Source organism: Spea bombifrons, chromosome 8 (assembly GCF_027358695.1).
Source record: "Spea bombifrons isolate aSpeBom1 chromosome 8, aSpeBom1.2.pri, whole genome shotgun sequence".
Taxonomy (NCBI): Eukaryota; Metazoa; Chordata; class Amphibia; order Anura; family Pelobatidae; genus Spea; species Spea bombifrons.
The window spans coordinates 24,598,486-24,623,897 of NC_071094.1; the positions used below are offsets into that span (position 1 = coordinate 24,598,486).

The 25,412-nt window shown below is 41.0% G+C and overlaps 1 protein-coding gene across 2 annotated transcripts in view; it reads left to right on the plus strand.

The window, feature by feature from the left end:
• MSN (moesin) overlaps window positions 1-25,412 on the plus strand; it is a 39,487-nt gene that overhangs the window by 5,477 nt on the left and 8,598 nt on the right. Inside the window, exons 2-4 of one of the 2 annotated variants that reach the window (XM_053472999.1) lie at window positions 19,848-19,931; window positions 24,088-24,183; window positions 24,968-25,242. In XM_053472999.1, the coding sequence (XP_053328974.1) occupies window positions 19,848-19,931; window positions 24,088-24,183; window positions 24,968-25,242 (455 nt within the window). Of the gene's footprint in view, window positions 1-19,847; window positions 19,932-24,087; window positions 24,184-24,967; window positions 25,243-25,412 lie in introns of those variants that run through there. The other variant, XM_053473000.1, reaches the window with a different exon arrangement.

Consider the following 25,412-nt stretch of genomic DNA (forward strand, 5'->3'; position numbering starts at 1 on the left):
GGTTTTGGTGTAACTGGGTAAGGCATAAAGAAGACTAATGCACTCCTGGTCATCGCAGACCCCAGCAGTGTCTCTGTTACGAGAATCCATGCTTCCAGTCATGTCAGTGTTGTCCGCCTAGGAAAAAATGCCTGAACTTGTGTTCCAACATAGAAACCCGTACGTTATCCTGCAAACGGGGCAGATGAAGCTGTCCAATGACAGTCTGATCTCCTGTGCGTCAGGGAGAGCTCCTTGGTACAGCTGAAGATGTGATGGTTCGTTCTTTCGTCACCACATACCCTTGTATCCTGTCACAAAGGGGTTAATGAACGCTCAAGTATAATCTGACTCAGAAGCTATGGTTGTCTTTCTGAGGGCCCTTTCGGAATTTCACAAGTTCCTTTTATCCCTGTGAGTTGGGGGATTTCAGAGAGCTGATGTTGTGTGAGTAATGCTTCTGTTTCTGCCACACCTTATATTTGGCTGTGTGTATCCAGCAGACAGACCGCAGGATGTGAGCTATACTGAACCGTTATAGGGGAAACTCCCACTACAACTTTCCAAAGCCCACTAATGACACTGAGAAGAGAAAATATTTGAACGTTAACTTGTGAATATGTTCATGGAATATGTTGCTGCCCCTGCTAAAGGTTAACTAATTGAAATAAATTCAGCTCTGTTTTTATCAACAGGGTCTCAGAAGGTGACGGTCTTACAGATTTTCATTTTATTTTTTCAATTTGACACACAGACACAAACATGCAAGTTTATTATAAAATCAAAGGTTAATTTATTGGTTAAACTTGAGTTCGACAATGACACTCTACTGTGCAAAAGATCAGTTCTGTATGAGCAGCCAAATCCTTTGAGAGAATGGGGCTCCCATGTCTACTCTGATCTGTTGTCCTTACCAGATGCGTAAGCCTCAGCTAATCGGTGATTTAAGTACCACCAGTAAGTTCATTTGTTTTAATTCCCTAACTGTGTAAATGCTGCTTAAAGTTACATGCATCATTTTTGTTTTCTTCTTTTCACCACTTGCATCGCATACCTATTTGGTGGCCAGCTTTTTACTTTTTTTTGCACTTGCCCAATGAGCCTTGGTGTCTGACTCAATAAGTTAATGTGTGCCACTGACCATGCTGACTGCACTTTTCATCTTGAATTAAGAGTTTATGCTTAACTGGGAGCCTGATTGCTTGCTTTAGTCATGTATGTATGCCTGGAAAAAAAGTGTTCAGGGGAGGGTCACTCTACAGAGGAAGTGGTAACCAGCCCACCCAGTATTACACACTTTCACATGGGGAAAAAGTCTTGTGCTTACTGTAAACCAATTGACCATCCTCTGCTCTAATCTTTGTTATATGTGATGGCAGCATTATGGCTATTTGTAGTAACTGGGATTTGCCAGTTAAAGGGACAGTCTTAATACTGTCCCTTCTAGCTAAGTCTCTTCTTTAAAGTAACATTTGTTACCCCATGCATACATATACAAATTCACCAGAATCCCCCATGCATTTGCCCTTGTTCCCTTCTCCTTGGCTTGCAGGGAATGTGTTCTCCCACTGATATTCTCGGTTAATACCATCAGCCTACCCTTGGACGATTGAAAACAGTCGCTCTGTAAATGACATTGAAAATACTTGCTTCCCAAGGCCCTGGGTGACCTCCTCATACCTGAAGTGCTGCTGCTTGCTTTATAACTTAAATTAACATTCATGTTGACATGGATATTCCTATTATGAATAGATGAGCCCCGCCACCAGCTAACACATACTTAATGCCAAGTGCAGTGCATGGGTGCTAAGCCCCTCACCATTGTGATATAGGATGTTGGCCTCAGTCGCACACTGCTTGTTATATTGAAACAGAGGGATTTAAGAGGCAAACACGGTTTGTTTGCTTCACTGATCCCTAAGATATAAAAGATATGCTTGACTGCTCTTTGTGTGCTTGTATAAACGCCCAAGTTTTTCACTTCCACTTTTTTTTCAGCTTCTGGATGAATTGAAACATTACTAGTAAACTTTTTTTTTTTTTTTGTGCTCCCTGTAATATCAATTTTAAGCTGTATTTCACATGCCATTTAGACTGAATACTAAAACTTACCCATAATAGTTATTTTGTTATGTTATTCCTAATTGAGCTTTGGTGGTAGAAGTGCTGAATGAGCTGTGCCAGGTTAATTAAAACTTCTTAAGTATTTAGTGCTGGGGTAGACAAATTTGGTTTGGATGTAGGAGCCAGCCAAAAAAAAAGCTGCTTTTTTTTTTTTTTTTTTTTCCCCTCTCGTTTTTGTTTTCCTGGCACCCAGGGTTTGTTGGGCCTTGCCATACAGTAGCACACACGCTAACAGTTTATGTTCATGTACACACATGCTAACACCATACACTAATACACACACATGCTGATATATACACTCATACTAATGCCATACTGTAACATAAACGCCATAGAAGCTAGAACTACACTCCTATACACAAACACACGCATTGGCTAACACTATGCATATATAAAATCACACACTCTAACACTGTAACAAATACTCCCTGACTCTGGCACCACAATACAGTACCTGTTTCTGCGACTATACATTTACACACACTGACTCTAGCACTGTACCTACACACGCACACACACAGATGGACTCCGGCACTATACATATACATAGTTACTCTGACGTGACAGTTTACACATACACTGACTCCAGCCAGGGGCGTACCTAGAGTATTTGTCACCTGGGGTGGATCCTGTATGTGGCACCCCCCCCACACACAAACACTTTAAAACTGCATAGCTTCTATCGTTATATACTGGCGTAGACATTGAAGGTGGTACAGAATTACTGTTATCGCTATATACTGAAGCAGACATTGACGGTGGTACAGCATAACACCTACCACTATATACTGAGGCAGACATTGATGGTGGTACAGCGTAATCCTTATCGCTATACATTGAGCCAGACATTGATAATAGTGCAGCATAACTCCTATCACTATATATTGAGCCAAACATTGATGTGGTGTAGGCCTACCACTTCATTGTCTGGCTTAAGGATGCACCGAAACTTCTGGACTGAAACCGAAAATGCAGCATTTACCTGTCCGAGTCCGAATATGACCCCCCCACCATAAGAAAGAAAAAAAAAATCTCACACTTGTATTTAAAGTAAATAACACAGCAAAAAAGGACAAAAAAATTCAATAACAATATTTATATAGGCATACCCAGATTCCAGCATGTACTAGCTGATAGGAGTATGATTGCTGTTAGCATCTATATACAGCTTTCATATACACAAACACTTTAACAGTCACTCACTAATTCACACTTTCATTCACATAATTAATTCACACAATCATTTATTCACACAAATTTACACATTCATTAATGCACTCACAAACTCATTAATTATCTCCCTCATTCAGACAATTCATCCACACATTCACTCATTCTCACTATCTACCTTCCCCCTTTTCTACCCACTTCTCACTATCTACCCTCCCCCCCTCCCTCCCTCCCTCCCTCCCTCCCTCCCTCCCTCCCCACTATCTACCCTCCCTCCCTCCCCACTATCTACCCTCCCTCCCTCCCCACTATCTACCCTCCCTCCCTCCCCACTATCTACCCTCTCCCCCTCCCCACTATCTACCCTCTCCCCCTTTGTAGCTAAAGGTTTTGGACTTACCATTCAGAAGTCCTGCGGTGGGAGCACGACGCCTCAGTCTTCCTGCTCTGCCGCTGCTTCCTGCGCTGCTTCACTGCTGAGCGCCAAAATGTGACTTCACCATTCTCATCTTGAGTTCACATGGGCGCTCGTATTCTGTGAGAGCACAAAGAGCAGTGTGAGATCATGGTTGCTGGCGCAGTGATACACCGATCAGCCATAAGATTATGACCACCTGCCTAATATTGTGTAGGGCCCCCTTTTGCCACCAAAACAGCCCTGATCTGTCGAGGCATGGTCTCCACTAAACCTCTGAAGGTAAGCTGTGGTATCTGGCACCAAGATGTTAGCAGATCCTGAATGTTGGGACTCCATGGATGCATCCTGGTGCCATCTGTTCTCCAGGTAGGCAATGCACACGCAGCCGGCCATCCACGTGATGTAAAAGAAAATGTGATTCTTCGGAGCAGGCCACCTTCTTCCATTGCTCTGTGGTCCAGTTTTTATGCTCAGGTGCCCACTGTAGGTGCTTTCAGCAGTGGTCAGGGGTTAGCATGGGCACCCCACACACCAGTGATCTGACACCTTTCTGTCAGAACCAACATAAACTTTTTCACTAATTTGACCTACCTTAGCTCGTCTGTTGGATATGATCACAAAGGCCAGCCCCCCACATGCATCAATAAGCCCTGGCCGCCCATGACCCTGTCCTTGGACCACCTCTGATGGGTACTGACCACTGAAGTGCGGGAACACCCCACAAGAGGTTCAATTCTGGAGATGCTCTGACCCAGTTTTCAAGCCATCACATTTAGGCAAAAATAGGGCCAAATATATCCCACCCACTGACAGGTGCCATACCAACAAGATTATCAGTGTTATTCACTTCACCTGTCAGTGGTCATAATGTTATGACTGATCGGTGTATATCAATAGTGTGTGTATCTATATGTGTATATAATATACACTCCATACAGTTCTGGAGCATCGTCCTAGTTTTATGTAACAAATGTCTAGTCTCATCACCTTCTTATATTTGCTTTTCAATTGAGATACCTGAATAATATTTACTCAGCCGTTTCAGCAGAGTTGTGTGTTTACATAGACATTGTGCTTAATGGAAAATGTTGGATTAGTTCTGCTGCTGGAAAAGACAAAACAGGCTTCAGATGATATCTGATGCTCTACTAGCGTATGATATTCCTAACTTGTGTGTTTTGCTTGTGGCCGAAGCAGAAAACGCCACTGTGACAGGAACAAGGCTTGCAAGTTAAAAGGGCCGTCAGACCCACTAAATATGAATGCATTTTGAAAGGGAAACTCCATCTGTCAGCTATACATACATGCATAGATACAGGATCTACCATCAGAATGTTTATTAAAGAGGAAATTACTTATATTTTAATTGTTTATATAAACACACTAATGTTCAAAAGTTTGGGGTCGCTGTTTTTCATGGAAAACAAGGACATTTCTAGCTGTGCTAACATAATTGAAGCGTTTTTTAATTTTTAATTAGCTTTTTAAACCTGGTCTAGCGAACACAACGTGCCATTGGAACACAGGAGAAATGGTTGCCAATAAATAAAAATCAGCTAAAATAGTCAATTACAACATTAACAATGTCTACGCTGTATTTCTGATCTTTGTAATGTTTTAATGGACAAAATGTATTTAAAAAAACAAGGAAGTTTTTGAATGACCCCAAACATTTCAGTGTAAGTATGTATGTTTTTCATCTTGCTTCACATGCTAGTGCTCTGCTGTCGCTGGAGGTGCACAAGCAGTCTGCTAAGAACAATACATGCAAAGGAAGTGTGTTGTAACTTCCTGCGAAGGATTCCTGTACTTGAGGGATCATGAGACATTAAGGAACTTTTGTGTGAAATGCCCTAGCTATGACTTTCAGATCAAGAAAATATAAATTGAATAATATAAAAACACTATATAAAAAGAAATATTTAACTTCTCTAGCCATACACAAACGATAAACCATAGGTCCCCCGTTAAAGTTTAGTGCACATGTACGAATTATTATTAAGGGTGTAAGTAGGGGTTATTCATATGAGACAAATGAAATTGGATGAAAAAAGTGCTTTTTTTTTTTTTTCTTCCACAGGATGTCCCCTGTGTTGAGGGCCAGAACACCCTTACATTTCACATTCTTTTTTTTAGAAATACTTTTGAGTTGAGCATGTTTTGGTGCTTTTTGAACCCCTTTCCCTCTCCTTTTTTTTTTTTTTTTTTAGAAAAATAGCTTGACATATTCTTATATAATATAAAGTGACTGATGCACTTTAGGGGGATTTTTTTCCCTTGTGACTGCAGTAGATTTGTTTTGTATTTACCCTCTTAATCACATAATGATTGCCAAATAGATATAGCAAAATGATTGCCTTGCAGAACAAGTGCCATTTAATATTCTGTATGTTGGATGGGGCTAAATGAGTGAATACATTTCAATGCTTGTGTGTGATTTGCATTCTCTTTAACATATGCTATTTATTTATTCATTATTTATAGATTTACCTGTTGGTTGCTGCGAACTGTACCTTATCTGTCTGTTTTTCAGTCACATGTTTAGAATAGCTTCAGACTTGACCATTAACCATAAATTAACCATGACATATTTTATTGTGTATAGAACATAATTTGGGTGTTTAAATTGAGGCATAAGGTCTGAAGCCCCTTAGGTAAAATTTAGCCATAGAAAACTGCGCTCTATCTAAAAAGATATGTCGTCGTATCATGCTTTACAATGCAAAGCTGATGATACATATACAATGATTATCCCCCCTTAAATCCTATTTATGCATTTGCTTCCTTTCCCGCCCCTCTATTTGTGTTGCAGGAGATAAGTGTGGCCAAATGCTTGTTCTGCCCAATAGAGTAGAATAAAATTATTTAAAAAAAAAAAAAAGGAATTAAAATTGCCTTTTCTTTTTCTGCCAGTTAAGAATAAGAGTGATAACAACTCATTGCATGTGCATACTTCATTGTTGGGATTGCATGGGGCATTAGTCTGCCCCCCTTTAATTCTTGTTGTAAAATGTTAGCCAACATTGTACTTGAAATTAGCAATGTGGTTGTGTAATACTAAGCATTTAATGTCTTTAAAAAAAAAATTGTGTGTGTATATATATATATATATATATATATATATATAATATGCATATACCGTATTGGCTCGGATATAGGCCGCCCCCGTATATAGGCCGCACCCTAAAAGTTTGGTGCTTTTTTAAAGAAAAAGTTTTTTTTCTTTAAAAAAGCACCAAAAAAAACATGCTGCCACTCTGTCCCCCCCCCCCGAGATATGCTGCCACTGTCCTCCCTCCCCGAGATACGCTGCCGTTGTCCTCCCTCCCCGCGATCCGCTGTCCTCCCTCCCCGCGATACGCTGCCGCTGTCCTCCCTCCCCGCGATACGCTGCCGCTGTCGCTGTCCTCCTCTGCCCCCCCCCTCCTCCTCGACTTACCGGAGCAGACTCCCGGGTGTCTTGCGGGGCCGGCGAGGGACATCTACGCAATACGCGTATGCAACTTCCGGTACCGGAAGTTGCATGCGCGTATTGCGTAAATGTCTCCCGCCGGCCCCGCAAGACACCCGGGAGTCTGCTCCGGTAAGTCGGGGGTGGGCAGAGGTAAAACGCTTAGATAACCTCCCGTGCCGGCGACCCCCCCCCCCCCGTGGGAAGTGCTGGCAGGGGAGGCTGTCTGAGCGTATCGGGGAGAAGGATGCAGGTCCCCTGCACCGCTGCGGGGGATCTGTATCTTAACCCCGCTGCCTGCCCGGCGCCCGGGACTGCATGTCCCGGGCGTCGGGCACTAGAGCCCGAATATAGGCCGCACCCCCACTTTAAAAACTTAAAGTGGGGGAAAAAAGTGCGGCCTATATTCGAGCCAATACGGTATATTGTAAAAAAAAAATGTTTTGGATCGGATACATTTTTAATCAGTCTTTTTTTTTTCTCCACTGCAGTCTATGGGAGGTTTGCTATTCAATTACTCCTAATAGATGTATCTCCAGCATAGATTCCAGCCCATTGTCATTGTTCTTCTTGGATGCCTTGTAGAATAAACCATTGAAACAATTAAAATCCTATGAAAATGTGTTTCCTATTGTGTGTAGACTTGTTAGTTAAACATCTTTAAACAGAGGTTAAAAATAAAATGAAAAAAAGTAATTTTTAGTACTCGTGCTTCGTGGGTTTTTTTTTTATTTTTTTTTTTTTACTCCCTCATGGAAAAATGAAATTCTGCCAAGGGCGTAATTTAAAAATAGGAATACTTTTCATGATTTATCAGTCACGGAGTTTGTGAGACACATCGCCCCTTTGACATTACCATTTATTTATAGTGATAACACATAGAACAGTGCGGTACAAAGTGAACGAAAAGTACTTATCTTGCCTGAGATATCAGTACATAATCTATCACGGTACGGCGCTCCCCTGAAATGGCTAAATTGCGATCTTGGTGCAGCAAACCTGTAGCTACCAAAACCACAGTAGTAAATTCATTTTTTATTTATGTTAAAATGCATTTATACCAGATTTTCTTTGTTTTTTATTTTGTCTCTACATCTCTTTCGTCCGCAATCTAAGGATTGCTTTGATTGCCAAGCTTTAATAAAGGAGGTCAAACCAATATTGTGATGTAAGTTCTGATCGAGGGAGTCTATCCTCTTCTGTCTGCAGAGAGTCTGTTGGCCATAATCCAGTCTCAGTAGGAAATGGATGACTAAAGGCTTCCTCTGGTCTACGTCAGCTGCCGAGGCCTTTCCTGGCTCGCTGTCTTTCCAAAAAGCCTTATTTGGCAGTTTAGCTGGTACTTGTTAGGTGAAGCAACCAGGACTCTTTGCTCTCACAGAGACTGCTTGTGTTCTGTCCATAAATAGGAGGAGCTTTAAATCTAGTGGACTCGCAGGACCTAGGCATGAGAGTTCAGAGTTACTTATGTGAGAAATATTTGCAAAAAAAACAAAATTGTTTTGTTTTGGTTTCCCCCCAAGAATCTGTGTTACATAAGCGTTGGGGGAGGGGTGCAAATTGCACAGCTACCAAAGGATCTTTATTGGTATCGCTAATTTAAAATGGAAAAGAATTGATAAATTAGTGAAAACATTAAGCCATTTAATAAAGCTGATACATTAATTACACACTGCATTCATGTACACACATACAAACATCATACACTAATACTCTTACGCTATATGCTGACATACTGTATTGCATTAGTTTGAGTGTAACGGATGCATGCTGACACCACATGAGACTACGCACACACACTGACTCAAGCACTATATTATATACACATACATACTGTATGTCCCCTCTTCCTTTGTAAGTCCTTCCTCTTAACCTCCACAGGGTTACCTGCACCCACCTCAGAGCCCCCGTAGCCATGCAGGGAGGTGTACCTCCTGGGTGCCAGGAAGTGATTACTAGTTGTCGTGGCAACCTGGCACCCAGGTTCTGTCAGTCCCTGTGTGTGTGTAAATATCCTGGAGGCTGCCACTGTTTTCAGTCATGTGATAATTTGAATGACTTTCCCTGCACACTGAGCTTCCACAGGATATCCAGGCCTCTAATACAGCTGTCAAACGGGTGCCATGGCTGATATTGCAAATAAAAAAAATTATGTTTACAATGAGTATAATTTTCAAATAATTCACTTTAATTTACCCAGCAACGAGCCGAGCCTTAAACGTACTACTATGAAATTATGAGCAATAACATTAACTAGGCTTTTCATTTCAGGATTAATTTGCAGAATATTACTAAAATATATCTGGTGCCCCCCCCCCTGCTAATCTTGAACAGGGTTAGTTGAGTGACTGAAACAGTTATAAAACTCGGAATGCTTCCTAGATGTTGCTACTACTGCGTTTCCTACCAAGCTGACCTTGAAAGAGCAAGTTGCCATTCAGGATTATGGGTACATGGTTAGTTTCATAATGTAGCTGCGTGTGAACAGAAATGATTCATTGACAGCCGATACTTGGTCCAGGTAAACGGACGCTCAAAGCCTCGCAGAAATAATTCTGTAATAGATTTTGCATGCAACAACAAAATATTTTGCAAAGAGCAAAAGTGTCATTTTCAAGGTATATTTGCCTCATATGTAACATTTAATGTTTAATTGTTGAAAAACAAGAACCTTTTTTTTTTTTTTTTTTTTTTACCACTATCGGCAAAAAAAATATAATTTGTGACTCTTAACGTCTATAATGTATTTCCATGAGAAGCTCTGTAATAGGCGGTTTCCACCCCTCCTTTTTTCATTATAGGTTAAACATAAGACTGTTGCCAGACTTGTAATGAAGGTTGGCAGACCAAACATAGGATCCTTTTTTCCCATGAGTAAAAATAGTGTGTTTTTATTTATATATATATTAGTGTGTGTGTGTTACCTTTTTTAGTTGAATTTGTCCTAAAGACATTGCACTGCCTACTATTGTTCTATAGGCATAGTGCAAAGGCCATGATTTGTCTCCTGATCATGAGTAACTGTGTAACTTATTAGTTTATTAGTGAATCACCACATGGACTCCTGATTTTGTGGATGAATGCGTTTTTTGGTTCTTAGGAGGTTGCCGTTTACTTTATAGCGTGACAGTGAACTCTGCTCTCATGATGTCCTTTCATGGTGATGGGCAGCCGGCGCTGTATGTTCCTTTGCATAAGCCCACCTATCGTGATATTACCTCAGCTCATTAGCGTAACACTTTAGTGTGCCTGCCACAAAATTTTCACCAGAAACATGGACAGGAAGGACATGGGCACACAATGCGAGTACCAATGTTTAATGAATGCCGGGCACAAAGGTAGTAAATTCAATAAAGAAATAAAAGCTTTTGTCATAAGGTTTGCATACCATTAATCTCTATTACAAAAAAGTTTAAGTGAATCGTGCATCTAATACATACGTTTGGGAGTGTCTGTGTATACACTACATGTATATATTAGTGTAATTATCCCAGCAAGCACTGGTTTTGAAGTACAACATAATGTGAGCCTTAAACCTTCCCTGACACGAGAATATGTTAAAATTATTTTTTTTCAAAACCGCACACAAGATGAATTGGCTAGCCAAGTAGGACATTGAAGGTCCATGTTAATTGGTTACAATATTTTGCAAATAATTTTTAGAAAAAAATAACCAGGGAAAAAGTTTAGGGATCAAAACAATGTTATGCTTTGGAAGACCTTCCGTGTCATAGCGTGAAATCTTGCATGTGATTATGCGCAAGGTGAAAGCTTTCCCCTGGTTAGCGGACAAACCTTTTTTACAACAAGCTGTCAAAGGACTGTATTTTCAACAGTATAAGGGACTTGGCGATTCTACGGACAATTTTACCTCTAAAATGCATTGTGCCTTTTTGTGATCGTGCATGTATTTTGATTTTTGTTTTTTAATTTTAAATATATTTTTGTGTTTACCTAAATTTATTTTTGTTTTGTTTTTTTTATTCCCCCCCCTGTATTGAGCTGTCACTTTCTAGTTGTGTTATCTCTGAGTAAACATTTTATTTGCAAAAACTAAAATGCATTCAATAGAAAGTTTCTGAAGAATTCAAAACACTGTTTTAATGTGCATGTCTATGGCTCTCCGGTACTAGAGTTGGCACCACATGTCCTGAGCCTTGTCTGTGTAGCTCAGAAGTGATGGATTGAATTCACTTCGCTTTATGTATAGTAATATTCACTCATGCTGTTGCTCTAGATATAGCCCTGTGTGTGTGTATTGTGAGTTCCTTCTGTTCTCGGCTTCAGAGGTGACTGATATTATTTCAAACAAAGCACCCATTGCTTCTGACCTTGTCTGGAACAGCTCAAGGTCGATGAAAAAGCCATTGTGTGCAGAGGTCTGCAGTAACTTACCTTCATCTACTGTGCAACTTTTAAGAAGTTGCTTAACTGCTTTACGCAGATGTTATGGGCAGTTTTTTAGGGTGTCTAAATGAAACCTCCTTTCCAGTGTAAAGTATTTGTAACAAAACACTGATTAAGAATATCTTATCTTACGTTTGCCAAGACCTCTTTTCTTACCTCTGTTTCCAGTTTTTATGCTATGCACTTCGTCAAATCACGTAAAGGACATGGTTATCTTTAACATTTGCATATCGCTGTTCCAAACGCAATGTAGCCCCTTATGGGTTTTAGAACGCTTACTTTCGGAGTAACCTTTCATGGGTGGAGGTGGATTAGACTTCTCTGGTATGAGCCGAGTCATGCGTAGCCAAGCCAGCTGTGGGCAATGAGTGTCACGTGGCTTTTGGGACCTCTGATAGCGTTTCTTCAGATGTGATAAATATCAAAATAACCTTGAAGGTCTTGGAAGCTGGTGACGTTATTTGGCCCATTAAAAGACATGACTTGAAGACATGACATGTAGAAAAGACCGCTAAGAAATACAGCTTCAGCTTTGTAGTATTTCTGTACATATTTAAGTGCTTTCAATGTAACAAAAATGGTGAAGAATACATATTTTCTGTATACACTTGTCTATTTCACTTCCTTTTATAGTCCGAAGCAATAAACAGAGAAAGAAGTTGAGTCTCTCAAAAGTTCATCATGAAAACTAAATGGTAGTCAAGTTAATAAACTTTTTTTTTCTCATACCACAATACAGTCTCTGCATTTATAGCATGGTGATCATCAATAATAGTTTTATAGCGTTTTCAATAAAAATCGAATGTTTTAATTCAATAACTTAATTTTTTTTAATTTCCTCTGTATATAAAGCACACCCTGTTTTTCCGGTTTCATTTTGTAAGATTTATTATAGCTATGCACGCCTGAACTTTTTCCATATACTCAATAGAGCAACTTTAGCCCAGGGAGGGATGCTGTTATTATATGAATAGTTCTGTCTTCTAAGAAAAACACTCAGATCTGACTTTTCATGAAGTCTAAAATGGCATAAAAATTATGGGTCCACTTTTTAACTTCTCTTACAAAAATTGGTGTAAGTGGCTTCCAACTATCACTAGCTCCTTAAGCTTTTCAAGAGCGTGCGTGTGTGCGCGCGCGCGCGCGTGTGTAAGCGTGCGTCACGTTCTAAATTAGCATTTTACTCAGTGAAATAAGTATTTGACCCCTATCAATCAGCAAGAAATCTAGCTACCAGGTGACTTTTATAAAAGTAACGAGCTGAGATTAGGAGCACTCTCTTAAAGGGAGAGTTTCAATGATCATGAGAACGGTGAGGAATCGGCCAGAACTACACGGGAGGATCTTGTCAATGATCTCAAGGCAGCTGGGACCATAGTCACCAAGAAAACAATTGGTGACACTCTACGCCATGACTGAAATCCTGCAGTGCCCTGAAGGTCCCCCTTCTCAAGAAAGCACATGTACAGGCCCGTCTGAAGTTTGCCAATGAACAGCCGAATAATTCAGAGGAGAGCTGGGTTAAAGTGTTGTGGTCAGATGAGACCAAAAACTTAAGTGTTTGGAGGAGGAGGAATGCTGCCTATGACCCTAAGAACACCATCACCACAGTCAAACGTTTAGGTGGAAACATTATGCTTTGGGGGTGTTTTTCTGCAAAGGGGACAGGACAACTTCACCGTGTCAAAGGGACGATGGGTGGGGCCATGTACTGTCAAATCTTGGGTGAGAAAATGGGTCGCGGATGGGTGTTCCAGTATGACAATGACCCAAAACACACGGCCAAGGCAACAAAGGAGTGGCTCAAAAAGAAGCACATTAAGGTCCTGGAGCGGCCTACCAGTGTCCAGACCTTAATCCCATAACAAATCTGCGGAGGGAGCTGAAGGTTCGAGTTGCCAACGTCTGACTTAAAACCTTAATGACTTGGAGAGGATCTGCAAAGAGGAGTGGGTCAAAATCCCTCCTGAGATGTGTGCAAACCTGGTGGCCAACTACGAGAAACGTCTGACCTCTGTGATTGCCGACAAGGGTTTTGTCAACAAAGGCTAAATCATGTTTTGCCAAGGGGTCAAATTGAGTATTTTTTGTTATTCTGTCTCTCACTGTTCAAATAAACCTACCATTAAAATTATAGACTGATCACGTCTTTGTCAGTGGGCAAATGTACAAAATCGGCAGGGGATCAAATTTTTTCCTTCACTGTATTCACTATAAGTCAACTTTTTATTCTGGCCATAGCTCTCAGGATTTGTTGGTCTCCAAACTTCTAACTGTAAAGAACTGGACATTCCAAACTATTTTAAAACAAATGGCCCTGTACCTGGCTCCGTTTTGTGTGAGCTGATACTTTAAGGCCTGAAGACTTTACTTGTCCAACTGATTATACAATATAATGTAAATAATATTTTATGCATGATGTTAATTATATTTATAATTTTTATCTATGCATGCATTAAATGTGACAGCACACAGAGTTTTAACAAATTAAAGGAGGGAAAAAGCATGTGAAGTGTTAGAACAAGAGGTCGTCCTCTAAAACTAGAGGTTTGTGGTGTAGGGAAGTTTTACTTTTATCGAGAGGGTGGTAGGTAAGTGGAACCACTTCCAAGCATAAGTGGCAGAGATTCATACATTGAGAGAATTTCAACCTTGGGGGGGGGGATGGATATGACAATCCTGAATCTACAAAGAGAACAAAGACTGATTCTTTAAAGCAGGAAAAGTGTGCAGATAAGATGGGCTGAACGGGTTTTTATCTGCTGTCCAATTCTATGTACAGGAAGGTCTAGGTTGGCAACAACTATACAGGGCGACCAGCTTTGCCTGTCTATGAAGTTCACTGGGGATAGATCTTTACAACGTTTTGTGACATCAAGGAGCTGAAATTGTGTAATTTACAGCAAAACTCTCCTTTTAGAAAATAAAAATAACTCCAGCTATTAGGCGGGTTTGCATATTTTGCCGGAGGCTCTGATTCTGCTGGCTGATGAACGCGTCCTGTACAGACGTGCATTTTTGAGGTGATATTAAATCTGCTTGTTTAACTTCTAATGGTACTGCAGGGTTTTTTTGTTAGTGGAAGGGGAGCTAAATTTTGGTTACTGACCATGATTTCATTACCGGCCATCTTGTAGATAGAAGCACTAATAAGCAAATCACACTTGATTTCAATTCAAAAGTCAAAGCTTTTCTTCATGTCTTAGTTGAGTCTCACGGCTTGCATATGCCTATTTTAAAGCTTCTCCCAGTGTTCCTCTTTTTTTAAACTTAGCGGTGGGAGGGCAGGAGAACACCAGAAACCCCACTAGCGGTGTGGTTGTAGTACGGTATAGTTAGCATAATGAGTGATTATCTATTTAATTTTTAAGGTCTCAAACTTGTAAGTGGACAGAGGTGCTGGGGAATGGAATTGTGTTGATATGCATAATAGGGCATTGCTGACCCTTTAACTGAGGGGTCCATCTTGTTTAACAAATAACTGAAAGCTTCGCCAAGTGAGGAGATTTGTCTGTTAATCATCACTTAGCTAATGTTAAACGAGTAATAAGCTGACATTGTGCGCCGTGGCCTCCCACCTCTTCCTGTCACCCCCCACCTCTGTGTACTGCAGTGACGGCGAGGCCTGCTCTAGAAGGATGTGGCTCACTTCCTGTGGCAGCCCTAATCTGAGGCTTACACATCAAGGTCAATAGGCAACCTTTGTTTTGCCGTTTCCGCATTTTATCTTATATGAAAGATTTAATTTACAACTGCATACCAAACACATAATGTGAGTTAAGAAATAATTCCTCGTAGGCCATCCCCAGTAGTCATGATGATGTCATTCTCCACTATGTGTTGTAATACAAGGTGATGGAAGGTTCTATCCACAGATATTGATTGGATTTGTCCCAGTAAATGTGGGCTATTGACAACCATATCATTTTTTTTTGTTTTGCTTCTTCTGGAACTTAGATTGAGTATACTCCCCCCCCCAGGGACTCCCCTTCTTTTCTAGAACTTTCTAGATAGATCCATGAGAAGCATTGCTTGTATCTTCATTTATAGGATTATCAGCAAGTGTAGCAAAAAGCTGCAGAAAAATTCTGTGCCAAATTAGAGTTGGCACAGGCCAAGAGTATAGATCCTGTCCAAACGTGCAATGAAAATGGAACAAATCATATATGTAATATATAGTCCGTACTTGATTACATGAGAATACGAAAACTCTGTAGCCCCCTGTGGCTGTGTGTTAGATGGGGCAGTGTTTGTACCTACTCTTATACAAGGACAAGAAGACACAAGGTTGTGTTTTTAGCATCAACTGGTTGCAACATGCATTTCTGCACCCTTGGGGTTGGTATTGCACATAAAATATTTTGTCTGATCTTGAGCTACACTTAAAATATCGCTGATTTCGCATTAAGGTATATGGTAGAAACTTGCTGTTTATATTTTCCTTGCTTAACTGAAGTCTTCACCCTTGTGAATGTCTTTTACAGCAATATAATGCAGATTGCCCTGACAAATGGGAGAACGGCACTGAATTTGCCAGCTTTGCTGACAAATTGGTTCTCTGTACCATGACCTTAATGTCAGAAGTGTCACCAGCAGATATGCTTGAGCAGCTTTTCAGGAGGAGGGGGATGAGAGCTGGCTTTAAGGCAGCCAAAATTCCTCCATCTTCTGTGTTTGGGTTCTCATGCATGTCCAAAAGGACACGCACAAGAACGTTCTATATACAGCAGGTGAGTCGGGCTCGGTGAAGTTCATAATGGAAAGTATACGATTAAGTGCTGCCCCTAAAATTCTTCATTGCAAGAAGCTCTTCATTTTGAGAAAGTGTGTATTAAGAGTGAAAGTGAAGCACAGACGATACTGTTTTTGAAATCAAAGCTGAATTCTGATTGGCTTGTTGATGTGATCGTCCAGTCAGAAGACGGCTGGCTAGATCCCGGACTGCTTGTTACTATCCTTTCCAGTTATTACACTGAGCCACGAAAAGGCTCTTTCCCTTTATTATACCCTGTGGAGGAGGGGTCTTGGTTTAATTAAATGTAATCCTTTGAAAAATTGCAAGCACTTTCATGTGACCTGTAGCTTGTGCTCTGACACAGAAAAAGGCGTCCAGACAGCGACGTGTGCTTTCTATACTGCTGCTCGCTACCTGAAATCAAAACCCAATGTCTGTAAGTAAGACTAATGTATTTATGTTAAATGTGGGTTATATGCTTTAGTATTTTTTCTTTAAGAAATCCTCTGTTAGACCTAAAAATATGTGGTAATGCTGTATGAAGTATGGCATGTCACAAGCTTTAACCGGCACATAAGGGCCCTTGGGGTAACTAAGAGTTGCGTCCGGTGCCAGTCTCCGGTGGGTGTACAGATGTGTGCCCAGCGTTTTGGAGTGAAAGACTCCTGCACTCTGACCTTCTTACATGAATTTAAACTTTTTTTATAGCACCAGCAAGGTTGGGCAACAACAATAAATTAAGTTTGTTGAAATCATGTTGAGTCTACACTCTACTTTGGAGAAGTGTTGGTTGGCTTTCCAGAAGATGTTGGTCAGGTTTGTGGCATTGTACAGTGTTGGGTAGTCCCTGTCCAGGAAAGTGATGTATATGGGCTTTTTTGGAAGGAGAATATCACTGGTTTTAATCTGTATTAAAAATGGCAGCATCTAACTTAAAACCGATTTATAAGTGCTCGGGTTCCAAATAAAGCTGCTAGAATATTTTATATACACTCTTACTTTTACATTGTCCCATATGTCATATATGGAGAGGTGACTTAACTTTATGGCCTGTGGTTAGTATTATTATAATCTTTTATTTATATAGCGCCAACAGTTTACGCAGCGCTTAATACAATACATAAATTCAAAGGATATGACAAGACAAGAATTGACAGACTAAGACAAACCAATACTTTCGGTGGAGAGAGCCCTGCTCGCGAGCTTACAATCTAGAGGGTTAGTGTCGCAAAATGTGTATAAATGTACAGGTGAAATATTGTCAGTAGTGTGGGCAACGATACGCTCCCCACATTGGGACTATGCCGTTCAGAATTTTTGTCGTTCTAGTTTGATTAAAAGTACAGGAATGCTGGGAGGATAAAGCCGGCAAGCTTAAGAGTTAAAATTCCTAAGAGCGTTACATTGTGTCTGGCGCAGCAGCCTGTTGTGGGTATCGGAGAAGAGGTTTTAGGAATGTTCTCTGCTGATAGCTGTACCAGGCTCAGGGCTGACATCGTTTGCAGGTGGAGGGGGAAGAAGCTGAGCTGTGTTACCTAAGGGGTTAGAAACATGCCTCAGAACACTTATCAAATAGTTTTAAATAGAGCTGAAACAACGAATCGATAAAATCGATAATAATCGATAACGGAAATCATCGATAACGATTTCCGTTATCGATTAATCGAGTGATCAATTCGTTGTTGGAGCACTCGGCTCCTTTTACTTACCTCCGCGAGCGTTCCCCGCTTCTGCTACACGCTCTGCAGTCTCCGCCTTCTTTTAGCTACGTGACGGATGTGACGCGTTCCGGAGGTAAGTATTCTTCATGTCTATGTGCACGGATCGCACAGAGCCACTCGCACAGAGCGAATCGCTCTGTGCGAATGGAGCCACTCGCACAGAGCGGTTCGCTCTGTGCGAGTGGCTCCACTCGCACAGAGCGGTTCGCTCTGTGCGAGTGGCTCCATTCGCACAGAGCGGTTCGCTCTGTGCGAGTGGCTCCATTCGCACAGAGCGGTTCGCTCTGTGCGAGTGGCTCCATTCGCACAGAGCGGTTCGCTCTGTGCGAGTGGCTCCATTCGCACAGAGCGGTTCGCTCTGTGCGAGTGGCTCCATTCGCACAGAGCGGTTCGTGAGTGTGGGTGCAGGGCAGAGTGGGGGTGGGGGTGCAGGGCAGAGTGGGGGTGGGGGTGCAGGGCAGAGTGGGGGTGGGGGTGCAGGGCAGAGTGGGGGTGGGGGGTGCAGGGCAGGAGACTGGGTGCAGGGCAGAGTGGGGGTGGGGATGCAGGGTGTGAGTGTGGGTGCAGAGCAGAGTGGGAGACTGGGTGCAGGGCAGAGTGGGGGTGGGGATGCAGGGCAGGGTGTGAGTGTGGGTGCAGGGCAGAGTGGGTGCAGGGCAGAGTGTGAGTGTGGGGGCAGGGCAGAATGTGGGGGCAGGGCTGGGTGCAGGGCAGAGTTAGAGACTGGGTGCAGGGGCACAGTGCAAAGTGCTGGGTGCAAAGTGCCAGTGCTGGGTGCAAAGTGCCAGGGCTGGGTGCAAAGTGCTGGGTGCAAAGTGCCAGGGCTGGGTGCAAAGTGCAAAGTGCTGGTGCAAAGTGCTGGATGCAAAGTGCCAGGGCTGGGGCAAAGTGCTGGGTGCAAAGTGCTGGGTGCAAAGTGCTGGGTGCAAAGTGCAAAGTGCTGGGGCAAAGTTTCTTGAACAGTAATAGTCCACCTCTTTTCAGAATGTTTGGGGTTATTTTGTTTCATAAATATTGTGTTTGGGTTCTTGTACTTTGAAAATATTGTTTTTTATTACATCATAACAAAATAAGAATGTTAATGTAAATTTTAAGTTGTTTTTTAACATCCAGTTCATTAAATTCTTTTAAATAAACGAAAAATTTGCATATTGTTTTTTTTTATCCGATTAATCGATTAATCGAAAAAATAATCGGCCGATTAATCGATTATTAAAATAATCGTTAGTTGCAGCCCTAGTTTTAAACCTGTTTACAACATGAATACACACTGTTGTACTGTAGGAAAACCCTTTTGTATTTTAAATGCAGCCGAGTGAGTTTTCAACAGAATTCCTGTGCCCCCTGACCCATCTGAGAGAATGGGGAAAGGGCTGTCCGCCTGGTCCAGAGCTGAGAAAGCTTGGCCTGCCAGCGCTGGTCATGAAACTAATTTTTTTTTTAGGTCTGCCACAAGATGGAAAGTATTGTTTTTATACAGCTGTATACGTGTACTGTTCTTTTATGGCACATCAATGGAAACTTGTTTGGCTGCAAGTTAATGCAAAATGAGCCTAGCGTTCTTGCAGCAATGAGTTATACCACACCCAATCCAGAATGAAAAATAAGCACCAGGAACAAAAACCACCCTTCACCCCCTGTTTCCATTTAGAATTGCTGCATTAATGTTGTTCCTGCGTTTACCTCAGAATTTCTTTTTAACTATTTAGAGCATTTTGAGAAATACAAGATTGTATTTTTGTTAAAATAACCCCCCATTTATTGTTGTATTTTAAAATGGCACTCCTGAACAGACAATGTAATGATAGCAATTGTGTTAATACCACTTTTCTCTTTCCTTAGATCAGCGTACGTGTGACCACGATGGATGCTGAGCTGGAGTTTGCCATCCAGCCCAACACCACAGGAAAACAGCTCTTTGACCAGGCGAGTACCCAGAGTCCCATTGGGCTGACATATTTTGAAATCCTAGCATCCTAATGTCACATGTCTTCAGTCCAGTCATGTATCACTTAACATAGGTTTTCAATGTTACAGACAAACGGTTACAGTCCTAATCATCCATTTAATTCCATAGTTCACAAAATTTTAAATGGGATGCTTTGGGGGGTATGGCTGATGAAAGCTATTTGTTTAGATGTTAGAATAAGCTTAATATATATATATATATATATATATATATATATATATATATATATATATATATATATATATATAATATATATATATATATATATATATAATATTACTTCCAAAGGGTTTTTTCCCTGCTGTTTCTACCCCCATTGTAGTGACTTTTAGGGCTGTAGAAAACTCATACCCAAGATATATTCTAGAAAAGAACGTTGTGTCTTACAGAGGAAGAGTAGAAGGGATGTCATGAGTTGCCATTTTGGGGCTACATTACTCTTTAAATTGCATCTCTGTTCTCATGTAATCATGGAAATAACTAGAAGTAAGCTGTTTTTATACTTAAGGTTTCTTTTTGTAGAGGTACATATTAGGTCTGTTAAAATAGAGCATTTTGGGAACGGGAAGTATTCCTTTCTCACAGTAATGAGATGGGTGGATTATTAAAATCATCGTTATCAATGCTGGACATGATCAAGCTTTTATTGCAGTTCTGACTATTCTACTTTGCGGGTCTACTCTCTGAAGGATGGTGGTCTGGAGTTTGTGGAGAGTTGTGCTTTCAGCTAACTGATTTCACTAGTCATCATGGAGGTCAAACCACTGTGAGCTTCTGCTGTACATAGAGCTTGGCCCTCGTCCTGGTCTGTATAGTTAAATCAATAAGATTTCTTTAAAGTCTTCTCACTCGTTACGCAAGCCAGCTCAGTCCTCACAGATATTTGCATTGTTTGTCCTCCATAATGAATCGTGAGGTATTAGAACTACTACTTTCTTGTCTACTCTCCCTTTAGTGAATAGGCCATTTTGAAAGAGTATGACCTTTACCACCATATAGGTGACCTAGAAAGCTGCCAAGGGTTTCTCTCCTGTGCAGCAAAGTAAAGGTGTGGAGGAGGCAATTTGCTTAGAGTATCCTAGGGCTGGCACACTTATGATGTTAAATCGTTCCAGCCCCGTAAATGTAGTTCATGTAACTTCAGTTCATGAAAGAAGTGCATATCTTGCATGGACTTGTTTTGCCTTGTTTGTTTCTGTTTTGTGAGATACTATATTATACACACATAAAATATATATTATACTGTCAACCAATTGGATACTGACAGTAGTTTCATATCCAGAGTCTGATGTTGCTGAAAGCAAACAGAAGCAGAAATGCTGGGATCGGTAGCCATGGGCTCCAATATTGGAAGCAGCTGTTACTCGAACAGACTTAGTATGAACCTCTCGGCTCCACAGCTCCAGCCAGCGAACTCCATGGAAGGGGAAATGGCTGTTGGCTGTTGTCTGCTGTCAGTGACAATGAAGAATGGGACTCATTAACTGTTTGCTTAACAGGGATCCAGACTGCTGGATGAGTGGCAGGCAAGGATTGATAGTTTTGCAGGCTTCTTCCTCCTTCCTGTTTAATTGGATGAGATCATACACCTTTTTGAGCCATAATTTTTATTAAATATTTGCTTATATATGTTTTTTCATGTTAAATTATTCTGTAGGACGGCAGAGACCTGTAGATACATGATATTGGTAGTAATACCAAAGATTACAGACCCCTGTGTTTCCCTAAATCTAGACACTTGAAAAGGTCCGGGGCTTACTTTAGCGGTACAAGCCCAGAGGGGATTGAAAAATGGCATCTTTATAGACATATGGAAAAGGCCAGGATATGTTAACGCAGATATTGCTGGGTAATGTTTTTGTTTAGTGCATTTGTGTTTTTGTTAAACGCAGACTTGTGAGTCATTGTAAATAACGATCATGACCTAAACGGCTTTCTGACGTGTCCACTAGTTGAGCTATTACCATAAGATGCCTCCAAGGCAGATTATTTTGTTCTATAGAAGGAACGCCTACAAATTAAAAAAATGCATTGCTGTTTGTTGGTCTTCTGTTAGATGAAAGAAGCGGCAAAGGATTAAGGCTATTTACTTAAAAATAACTTTTTTTTATTTTTAAATAATACTTTAACCCTCTCCACAAAATGACACAACAAATTCTAGAAAATAAGCATTTATACCGTAACTTTTTTGCATTTGCGGATATTTTGTTTTCCCTCATAGATGCATCATCAACAAATGTTTAGAGTCTTGCACAGCTGTTGGTGATTTAGATTCTGTGTCTCTTTTCTTGGGACTTTTTTTTTACTTTATAAGATTATCCACTTTATAAGATTGTCACACTGTATTGTTACTCGACTTTTTTTTTTTTTTTTTTTTCTCCCCCCATGTCTGAAATCAAATGTTCTTTGGTGGAGGCAATGCCTTTGTCTCACTCCTTCCCTTCCAGCACTGATACCATAGCCACCACGTGCACAGCCAAGACGTTTCACACACACACTTCCCCTATCACCCAAGGTTTGTCAGTGGAGATATCATCGGACCATCACCCAAAGCAGGAAGCTAACGCTCTTCCTGTGCTATGTGCATTGTGTTGCCATTAATACTTATTGTGTTATAAATACAATAGTGAGTGCTGATCTGGACTGTAACAACAACTAAAAGATATTAAAATAAATAAACTGAACTGAATACAATGACCAGAGACAGTGAGATTAGAGTCACACAGGTAGAAGAAACATTGCAAGGGTTACCGCAGCAAAGAATTAGACCTACTGTAGTGGTTAATAAAATCACACTGACATCATTGCATTAGCTGGTGTTTAGCAGCTGGTCCCTGCTGTTATCTTTTGTTGCTAACAGACTCTACAGCCTGATGACTGGGTAAGGCTTTCTCATGAGAATGCAGAATGATTGATAGGGGAGAGCTGGTCTGTGCCAGGGGGTGTTGAGTGGCCGTAACACTTAAGGTTTCGCTGATAATGCAATGACAGACGCCTCCTCTCCTCCATTTATAATCTTAACTGCGCCTTCCATTCCCTGTACATATGGCAAGTGCCCTGTGAAGGGCAGAACACACACCGTGAACTAGGTGTGCGGGAAAGTTGTCACAATTGCAGCTTCTCGATGTGCATTACATACAGTAAAAAGAATAAACAAAACATAAACTGCTGCAGCAGTGTCTAAGCGAAAGTTGTATTAAGGCACAATGGCTACGAAGTATCCCTGTTTATTAAGGAACTGTCTCTTTAGTAAGGAACTGTCTCTTTGGGGCACTAGTCCCTCTTTCCTCCACTGATGTCCCTGTTTTGTTGGAGAGCATAGTTGTTTCTAACTACCTTACTAAGTAAATAAATGGCTATCAATAGTTCATAAAGTTTCACAAGAAACCACAGCCCCTAAAACAGAAATATCCCACGTTGGCTGTCAGGAATGTTAGGAGGTATCGAGTTAGGACTTTGGGTGATCAGGATTGTGACTGAACTTTTGTTTGCTAACTGCCCCATTTTAAACCACATCTTCCTACATATACATTTGCCCCGGGTTCTGGGTGTGAACCTTCCAGGCTTGTCTGGGGCTGTTGCTATAGGAGGGTCGATTGTAAACTCACTTGAGCAGAGCCCTCCTTCTTGCTTCAAATATTTATGCTATGCACTGCTTATGGCCTGTTTACCCATTGTATAGTGCTGCAGAATATAATGGTGCTATATAAAACCATAAATCATAAGGCCCACATTGATTTGGTGGGTGGGGAGTAGGCGCTAGGGGACAGCAAGTAGGTTGGAAGGAAGATGAACCAGAGTGGGAAGTAGGTATTGTAGAAACTGACCCCAGTCAAGTGCAGAATGTTTTCCCCGGTGTGATCTTATGCTGCCCACCTATCGCAGTACATTTGATTAGGGCTGCATTCTTTACTTGTTTAGTTATCCTCCTCCCCTGGCTGTCTGGCCTGAAAGCATACTTGGGTACACTCTTGCACATGCACTGTAGCAAACGCCTTGAAATCAGTGGGAGCTCAGTCCAGACTTTAAACTGTAATCACAGGTTTAGTTTTGCTTCTTATGACCATTATATCTCTGCTATGCATATTGATGATTTTATTTCTTCTCTCGCAGGTTGTGAAAACCATTGGCCTTAGAGAAGTGTGGTTCTTTGGGCTGCAGTACCAAGACACAAAGGGTTTCTCCACATGGCTAAAACTCAACAAAAAGGTAATTCGCCCTCATTCATGGATTTACCTTTTCTTGTTGTATGTTTAAGTCCCCTCTGCTTCCCAGTGCCCTGCTGATTGTATCTACACATCCGCTGAACAAACCCGATCCTCACTTTTTCAAACAAAATACCATAAAAATCTGTTGCCTGCGGATAGGTGGAAAAATCTAAACACGCACCTAGACTTTTTCACTAACATACCCGGACTTGCTACTCTGAAGCCTCAACCTGCTTCCTCTTTGAAATTAGTCCATGTTATTTAATGAACAAAACAAAGTTGTATGCTTTTTTGAAAGCAGCAAACCTGAAAATAGAATTTTTTCTATCGCCAGGTGAGAATGTAGCACATCTTGCATTGTTTTTTTTTTGTTTAAACAATGCTTTGTTGTGAATTATTAGCTATGACCAGCTTGGTAAATTCACCGCTCGGCTTCAGGATTGGGTCTCCTTTGACTTCAGTGTGGGCTGTGTACAGCTTTGCCACAAATTAAGCCATTAGCTGAAGCTTGCAATTCATTTTTCATTAAATAGTTGGTTCCAAGGTTAAGGGCCCTGGGAAGTTTCAATATCATAATCCAGGGATTTACTCAAGCCCTTAATGAATAAATCCCTGAACAAAGAGAAATATGTAGTTTGTATAAATATAGTTTGCAGCAATTTTCTTATGGCACTGTTAGTCATGTGCAATTAATACATCTCCTTGGTCTCCACTCAAGTAAGAAATATTAGATGTTCAGTCTTATGTTTACAACTATTAATTTATTTCATGTTTCTATTGCTCAGGTGACAGCCCAGGATGTCAGAAAAGACAGCCCACTCCTTTTCAAATTCCGTGCCAAGTTCTACCCAGAAGATGTATCAGAAGAACTGATCCAAGACATCACCCAGAGGTTGTTCTTCCTGCAGGTTAAAGAGGGGATCCTCAATGATGACATCTATTGTCCTCCTGAGACTGCAGTACTGTTGGCTTCCTACGCAGTACAGGCCAAATATGGAGACTACAACAAAGATGTGCAAAAACCTGGCTACTTGGCAGGGGACAAGCTGCTTCCACAGAGGTGAGAGTGGACACATACTATCATATTACTGCAACGCAATCTGGATCTGAAAATTTTGATGTAAACTTTTTTACGTTTTTGCATTTCTGTGATAGCCGATCAGTGCTTATTTTTGTGTCAAATCACAACACATTTCCTATCGATATTTTGAAAGATTTTTAACGTTTTTA